General features: G+C 43.6%; 1 protein-coding gene across 1 annotated transcript; it reads right to left on the minus strand.

The window, feature by feature from the left end:
- Window positions 1-1,723: 1,723 nt before the first annotated feature.
- On the minus strand, window positions 1,724-6,850 carry LOC139559781 (holocytochrome c-type synthase-like). Its single transcript, XM_071376133.1, has 7 exons — window positions 6,481-6,850; window positions 5,873-6,024; window positions 5,506-5,705; window positions 5,026-5,174; window positions 4,758-4,877; window positions 4,193-4,279; window positions 1,724-2,558 (listed from the first exon to the last, which is right to left on the minus strand). The coding sequence occupies exons 2-7, from the start codon at window positions 5,979-5,981 to the stop codon at window positions 2,360-2,362; spliced, it is 864 nt and encodes a 287-aa protein (XP_071232234.1). The 5' UTR covers window positions 5,982-6,024; window positions 6,481-6,850; the 3' UTR covers window positions 1,724-2,359.
- Between the last annotated feature and the right edge of the window lie 2,183 nt (window positions 6,851-9,033).

Consider the following 9,033-nt stretch of genomic DNA (forward strand, 5'->3'; position numbering starts at 1 on the left):
CATCTATCGTACTGGAGTCATAGTTTAAAAATGGACCAATACAAGTATTTATTTATTTTTATTTTACCGTTATTTTACCAGGTAAGTTGACTGAGAACACGTTCTCATTTGCAGCAACGACCTGGGGAATAGTTACAGGGGAGAGGAGGGGGATGAATGAGCCAATTATAAACTGGGGATTATTAGGTGACCATGATGGTTTGAGGGCCAGATTGGGAATTTAGCCAAGTATAGAGGGTACTTGCAGATGCAAGAATGCTCACATGCAGGAATGCCTGGAATTTCGAGGCTGCAGTTGCACCCTTCCCAATTGTACCGAAAAACTGTTAATTACTCAGAGCGTCATTATCTGTTCACAATACACATTAATCACATATTTTTTTCTTAAACCTTTATTTAACTAGGCAAGTCAGTTAAGAACAAATTCTTATTTTCAATGACGGCCTAGGAACCGTGGGTTAACTGCCTGTTCAAGGTCAGAACGACAGATTGTACCTTGTGAGGTTGGGGATTTGAACTTGCAACCTTTCGATTACTAGTCCAACGCTCTAACCACTAGGCTACCCTGCCGCCCCACATCTGATGGTCAACAATAAATAGCAGCGTGTGATTATCAGATCAGGCTTTGTCACCAAAGCCCCATATACTACCCACCACTGCGACCTGTACACTCTCGTTGGCTGGCCCTCGCTTCATACTCGTCGCCAAACCCACTGGTTCCAGGTCATCTACAAGACCCTGCTAGGTAAAGTCCCCCCTTATCTCAGCTCGCTGGTCACCATAGCAACACCTACCTGTAGCACGCGCTCCAGCAGGTTTATCTCTCTGGTCACCCCCAAAACCAATTCTTCCTTTGGCCGCCTCTCCTTCCAGTTCTCTGCTGCCAATGACTGGAACGAACTACAAAAATCTCTGAAACTGGAAACACTTATCTCCCTCACTAGCTTTAAGCACCAGCTGTCAGAGCAGCTCATAGATTACTGCACCTGTACATAGCCCATCTATAATTTAGCCCAAACAACTACCTCTTTACCTACTGTATTTATTTATTTATTTTGCTCCTTTGCACCCCATTATTTCTGTCTCTACTTTGCGCTTTCTTCCACTGCAAACCAACCATTCCAGTGTTTTTAGTTTTATTTTACTTGCTGTGTTGTATTTACTTCGCCACCATGGCCTTTTTATATTTTTATTTATTTATACATATATTTGTTTGCCTTCACCTCCCTTATCTCACCTCACTTGCTCACATTGTATATAGACTTATTTTTTTTCACTGTATCATTGACTATATGTTTGTTTTACTCCATGTGTAACTATGTGTTGTTGTATGTGTCGAACTGCTTTGCTTTATCTTGGCCAGGTCGCAATTGTAAATGAGAACGTGTTCTCAATTTGCCTACCTGGTTAAATAAAGGTTAAATAAAAAAATAAAGATAGACAGCTTTTCTCCACTGTTTTCATCTAAACTCCGTGGCGCACTGGTAAAGCCTCGCTCACATTTTCAGTCGTTGGCTTCAGTAGCCTATAGTCAGTTGGAATACCAAGTCCACATATCATGCTTGCCTTCAAGTTTACTATTTCAAAATCTGAATCTGCTATTTAAGATGCTTAAGACAGAAGCTTATACTATACTAAATAAAACAAATAATTTGCCCTGAATTTAACAAAATTATGATGAAAAAAGGTAACTGTGTGTTGCATTGAAACTCAAGCCAAAGAATACACATTAACCTGTTTTATCTGGGACAAATACATGATCAATTTGTCTTCATTGAGAGTCCATTCCAAATGGTTGCTTCCATTGACCTGGGAGTTGATGCATTTAGTCATTGAGACACTTTAAATACATGCTACAAGCCCACAATTACAGTATCCCTCCCTTTAACTTAAAACAACACCATACAAACATGCCTTTACTTTAAACATAATATGGGATACAAATAGCACACAGTTCCATCTTATCAACTTAGGAGAATAGAATCACTTAAGAAAAGCCACCAATTAGTATGTCCTCCCAAACAAACAATTATTACAGTGAGTAAATATACATGTGATTGCGTGTCTGGACTCAGAGTCAATCAAAACAGTTCACTTCAAGCAATGAAGCCAATCTAGCTGTCAATTAAAAGTTGAGTTATTAGCAGAGTGCCAGAGTCTGGTCAATAAATACATTAGTACTCCCTCAAATCAATGAAGGAGAACATAGAGACGGTATTCAACCCTGTGAATCTTAAGTGGTAGTGGATAGCCTTGTCCCAGATCTGTATGTGATTTAGCCAACTTCTCTGACTATCATTGAATTGCATGACATCATACAGATCTGGGATCAGGCTATTAGTGTGGGGAGTGTTGGGGTTTAAGAGGAGGTCCAGCGCCACCAGGCCACTCTCATACGGTCCCACATGGCGCTGAGGGAGTCAAAGGCAGGACGCACGTCCAGGATGGTAAAGTTCTGCTTATTGATCTCACCGCCGTCGTAATAGTCAATCACATAGCGCACCTCCTTTCCACAGCGGTCTACGATCCAGTCGTGCCTGTCAAACGGTAAGCCATACCTGCAAACACAAAATGAGGTCGTATGATCTAGTGTATCACAAATTGAAACAACCAGAAAAAGAGTGCTAGTTGTACTTGCTTGGGCTAGGTCTGTCAAGAAAATGTATATATTTTTGCATGCAAACTCAGCAAAAAAAGAAACGTCCTCTCACTGTTAACTGCGTTTATTTTCAGCAAACCTAACATGTGTAAATATTTGTATGAACATAAGGAGATTCAACAACTGAGACATAAACTGAACAAGTTTCCCAGACATGTGACTAACAGAAATTGAATAATGTGTCCCTGAACAAAGGGGGGGTCAAAATCAAAAGGTAACAGTCAGTATCTGGTGTGGCCACCAGCTGCATTAAGTACTGCAATGCATCTCCTCCTCATGGACTGCACCAGATTTGCCAGTTCTTGCTGTGAGATGTTACCCCACTCTTCCACCAAGGCACCTGCAAGTTCCCAGACATTTCTGGGGGGAAAGGCCCTAGCCCTCACCCTCCGATCCAACAGGTCCCAGATGTGCTCAATGGGATTGAGATCCAGGCTTTTTGCTGGCCATGGCAGAACACTGACATTCCTGTCATGCAGGAAATCACGCACAGAACGAGCAGTATGGCTAGTGGCATTGTCATGCTGGAGGATCATTTCAGGATGAGCCTGCAGGAAGGGTACCACATGAGGGAGGAGGATGTCTTCCCTGTAACGCACAGCGTTGAGATTGCCTGCAATGACAACAAGCTCAGTCCAATGATGCTGTGACACAGCACCTCAGACCATGACGGCCCCTTCACCTCCAAATCGATCCCGCTCCAGAGTACAGGCCTCGGTGTAACGCTCATTCCTTTGACGATAAACGCGATTCCGACCATCACCCCTGGTGAGACAAAACCGCGACTCGTCAGTAAAGAGCCCTTTTTGCCAGTCCTGTCTGGTCCAGCGACGGTGGGTTTGTGCCCATAGGCAACGTTGTTGCCGGTGATGTCTGGTGAGTACCTGCCTTACAACAGGCCTACAAGCCCTCAGTCCAGCCTCTCTCAGCCTATTGTGGACAGTCTGAGCACTGATGGAGGGATTGTGCATTCCTGGTGTAACTCGGGCAGTTGTTGTTGCCATCCTGTACCTGTCCCGCAGGTGTGATGCTCGGATGTACCGATCCTGTGCAGGTGTTGTTACACGTGGTCTGCCACTGCGAGGACGATCAGCTGTCCGTCCTGCCTCCCTGTAGCGCTCACAGTACAGACATTGCAATATATTGCCCTGGCCACATCTGCAGTCCTCATGTCCCTAAGGCACGTTCACACAGATGAGCAGGGACCCTGGGCATCTTTCTTTTGGTGTTTTTCAGGGTCAGTAGAAAGGCCTCTTTAGTGTCCTAAGTTTTCATAACTGTGACCTTAATTGCCTACCGTCTGTAAGCTGTTAGTGTCTTAATGACTGTTCCACAGGTGCATGTTTATTAATTGTTTATGGTTCATTGAACAAGTGTGGGAAACAGTGCTTAAACCCATTACAATGAAGATCTGTGAAGTTATTTGGATTTTTACGAATTATCTTTGAAAGACAGGGTCCTGAAAATGGGAGGTTTCTTTTTTTGCTGAGTTCATGTAACTTCCATGCAGAACTGTTTACACCAAAAACTCACCCCATCCAGTGGCGAAACCTGGCTCTTGGAGTGAATTCTTTTGCTTTGCCTCCAAACCGTAACAGGGAGGGTCCGCATGGACATTCCCTAGAAAGAAAGAAATTAAATACAATTCACATATCTGGTATGGCACACATTTCATGACATGCACTGGTCGTTCAGGGCTAATTTGAAGCGTCAGTAAAGTGCTTATTAAAGTGCTGTGATTATTATTATTTGACCCTGCTGGTCATCTATGAACATTTTAACATCTTGGCCATGTTCTGTTATAATCTCCACCCGGCACAGCCAGAAGAGGACTGGCCACACCTCATAGCCTGGTTCCTCTCTAGGTTTCTTCCTAGGTTCTGGACTTTATACAGAGTTTTTCCTAGCCATCGTGCTTCTACACCTGCATTGCTTGCTGTTTGGGGTTTTAGGCTGGGTTTCTGTACAGCACTTTGTGACATCAGCTGATGTAAGAAGGGCTTTACAAATAAATTTGATTGATTGATTGAAGTGCGCTCAACCTTACATGGTATTGTACCAGAGTCTGAGATGTTGATTGTTCTCTGAGGTTACTCACTTCTTATGGAATTGTTCCCATTTGAGGATCTCCTGCCATGCCTGCTCATTGTTCTGGTTGTGAATCTTGATGATGTTTGTCATGTCTTTTTGACCAAGATCTTCATCCTTCCAGTGCCATCTGTGAAACAATTTTAATGAGTCAGTACACAACAGTAGAAACCCTAAACCCAAGCCCATAGAGATATAACTATAGGTTCTATCAATTCAATACATTCTATCTCTATGCCCAAGCCATATTTCTTCAGTGTTCTGATTGGTCGACTGACCCTTTCCTCAGCATGGCATTCCAGAACATCTGCTCCGAGGGGTAGACCCAGTTCTGAACCGTACCACCCCGGGGGATCTGGGACTCCTCTCTGTTCACTGACAGATCAAAGGGCTGGCCTGGGGCAGGCTGCTGGTTGGGTGGGGGCATCTGGATAAAGAGAAATAACAAAACATAAAGATGAGATGTAGCCTTCAGGGTTTTAAGTCTCATCAATATATGCTGTAGTGTCATATATCTCCTAATTGACTGGTTTTGATTCGATTTTAGCCTATTAGTCAACCAGTTCCTGGGTTATGAAAAAAGAGAGGTACACTAAAACAACATTTAGTACATCAGTTTATTTAAAAACTCTGTAACACTTCACTTTAGTGTTCTTATCACAGCGTAATTATAGTTGTAGGAGTAACAAGTATTGTAATTACATAGTAGTAAGAATAATACACAGTGCATGTAAAAGTATTTTAGCTGCTTTGCGTACCATGTTTGCGATATCGATGTCAGACACAAATTTCTCTCTGTTGGCTGCTTTCATGGGGCACTCCACAAACTCGTATGCCCGATCCTGATGTGTTGGCCCTGCCTGGTCTGAAGCTGGGGTTGTTGGGGGGGCCGCGCTCTCAACCTGGGCCGGGGCGGACGCCTTGTGCATGGGACACTCTGGTGGTGGTAATGGTGCACCTGAGAGGACAGGTCAAAATACATTAGTACAATGAAAAACAATATCTGCTTTGTTATTGCTATGCAAGGTGTGACAGCTGATGGGGTTATGGGTATAAATTGCAGACAACAGAGAACCAATAGACAAACACAAACAGTATCAACCTGACACAGTTGAAGAGACTTACTTGGTTTGGTCTCCTTTTGCATGGGGCATCCCTGGGGTGGTGAGCCAGCATAGGGGTGAGCGACCACAAAGTCCTCTGCTTTAACTGTTGAACCGGACATGGGATCCATTCTACCTGACAAGTTAGTCACTGGAAAGGTCTATACCCCAGACCTGTCAGCAATATAACAGATATTAACGTTAAGAAAGAAGAAATGTGTAAAGGGTCATTAATTCCTGCTATGCCTCATAGCTAGCTCATCCCACATCTAGCCTGTTAATTAACCAGTCATACAGCTAATGGTCAAAGATTGAAACAACAGCACCCCTAGCTTGTTATTTCCATATGTCTGTAACACATGACAGTTGTCCTAAATGGAATATTACAGTAACTGTTGAAATTAGCATTGCAACAGCAACGATTATGTAAATATCACGACCTTGCATGCACTCTAGACCATATCAACTGCCAGATACTGCAGCGGTAGTACTCCCATCCCATGCTGGTTTGAAATTGGTTTAGAAATGACAGACTCATTTTATGACTAAACTCGTTGCCTATTTCTTGAAATATATAAGTAAAACAAACGATTTTACTATGGATTAATCTAGTAAATATAAACGTGTTACCTTGATGAAGGTAGTCCGTCTATGCTGCAATGTCGTGAAAGTTAACAAACACTACACACCCACAATGCATTGGGGGAATGTTCTGGTTACTTTTGGGAGAATCTCAATTGTCTCCACTTTGCGTCCTCTCCAACAGAGAACGAAATTAACCGGGATTCCTATGAGTTGTAGCCGCAATGGCGCTTTCCATTCCTAAACTGTCACATACGCTATAATGGCACAGATATAAAGATGAGTCCTGTATCTATCTCTATGGGTATAAAGAACAAAGAACGGTCGACTTCAAAAACCATTGCAGGTCAGACAGGAGAGACCCAGACAGTCTTGTCACAATTTACCCATGATACATCACGGTTTTGATGCTCGTGTTCGAGAGCATCATAACCAAAGAGTTTTTAAACCAATTTCCGGACACGCTTGCGAAACAGACCAAGCAGACTAGGCCGGGGTTTGAGAAGTCAATTGGAGAAGTTATTTTTTCCCCCTTAGTTGTTCATTTTCTCGAAAGGCACCACCTAAATGCGATCCAGTGTCTTAAAAAGTTACAATTGTTCTTACTCCAACCTCTGAAAGTGATAAACTGACACGTTTTCATTTTCGTCAAAAAACAAGTCTTTGATTTGACGGCGCGAGAGACGCGTTAGTACGACCGAGTTTAGCTATCCAACGTCGCCATGACATCGTATACAATGGGAATGTCTATTGGAGAAGCTGTTTCTGCAAATCTTCATACTGTACTGTCTTTGTTCGAGAGCATCAAAACCGTGATGTATCGTTGGTAAATTATGACAGACGTGAATGATCTAGAAATAGTATTGAGTAGTCATTTAGGATGCAAGGTGATTTGTAGATCAATCAGTCTCAACTCACCTTTATCCCATTTAATCCCATCATTTTTCATTACGCCCAGAAATCTGCTCCTTTTATTCTCTGTTGCCAACGCACAAGACGACCAGTTCTTATAGCCTTTAGCCGTACCCTTATCCTACTCTGGTGATGTAGAGGTTAACCCAGGACCTGTAGCCCCCAGTTCCACTCCTATTCCCCAGGCTCTGTCATTTGTTGACTTCTGTAACCGTAAAAGCCTTGGTTTCATGCATGTTAACATCAGAAGCCCCCTTTGTTTTTTCCCACTGCTTTAGCACACTCCACCAACCTTGATGTCCTAGCCTTGTCTGAATCTTGGCTTAGGAAGGCCACCAAAAATTGTGACATTTCCATCCCTAACTATAACATTTTCCGCCAAGATAGAACTGCCAAAGGGGATGGAGTTCTGTCATGCTATCCAGGTCTGTGCCCACACAGTTTAAGTACTACTTTTAAAAATCCACCTTTCCAGAAATAAGTCTCTCACCGTTGCCGCTTGTTACAGACACCCCTCAGCCCCCAGCTGTGACCTGGGCACCATATGTTAATTAATTGCCCCCCATTTATCTTCAGAGTTTGTACTGTTAGGCGACCTAAACTGGGATATGCTTAACACCCCGGCCGTCCTACAATCTAAACTAGATGTCCTCAATCTCACCCAAATTATCATGGAACCTACCAGGTACAACCCCAAATCTGTAAACTTGGGCACCCTCATAGATATCATCCTGACCAACCTGCCCTCTAAATACACCTCTGCTGTCTTCAACCAGGATCTCAGCGATCACTGCCTCATTGCCTGCGTCCGTAATGGGTCCGCGGTCAAATGACCACCCCTCATCACAGTCAAACGCTCCCTAAAACACTTCAGCGAGCAGGCCTTTCTAATCGACCTGGCCCAGGTATCCTGGAAGGATATTGACCTCATTCCGTCAGTAGAGGATGCCTGGTTAGTCTTTAAAAGTGCTTTCCTCACCATCTTAAATAAGCATGCACCATTCAGAAAATGTAGAACCCGGAACAGATATAGCCCTTGGTTCACTCCAGACCTGACTGCCCTTGACCAGCACAAAAACATCCTGTGGCATACTGCATTAGCATCAAATAGCCCCCACGATATGCAACTTTTCAGGGAAGTTAGGAACCAATATACACAGGCATTTAGGAAAACAAAGGTTAGCTTTTTCAAACAGAAATATGCATCCTGTAGCACAAACTCCAAAAAGTTCTGGGACATTGTTAAGAGCACATCCTCCCAGCTGCCCACTGCACTGAGGCTAGGAAACACTGTCACCACCGATAAATCTACGATAATCGAGAATTTCAATAAGCATTTTTCTACGGCTGGCCATGCTTTCCACCTGGCTACCCCTACCCCGGTCAGCAGCTCTGCACCCCCCACAGCAACTTACCCGAACCTCCCCCATTTCTCCATCACCCAAATCCAGATAGCTGATGTTCTGAAAGAGCTGCAAAATCTGGACACCTACAAATTAGCTGGGCTAGACAATCTGGACCTTCTCTTTCTAAAATTATCCATTGCTATTGTTGCAACCCATATTACTAGCCTGTTCAACCTCTCTTTCGTATCGTCTGAGATCCCCAAAGATTGGAACGCTACCGCGGTCATCCCCCTCTTCAAAGGGGGAGACACTCTAGACCCAAACTGTTACAGACCTATATCTA

The sequence above is a fragment of the Salvelinus alpinus genome, chromosome 30 (assembly GCF_045679555.1).
Source record: "Salvelinus alpinus chromosome 30, SLU_Salpinus.1, whole genome shotgun sequence".
Taxonomy (NCBI): Eukaryota; Metazoa; Chordata; class Actinopteri; order Salmoniformes; family Salmonidae; genus Salvelinus; species Salvelinus alpinus.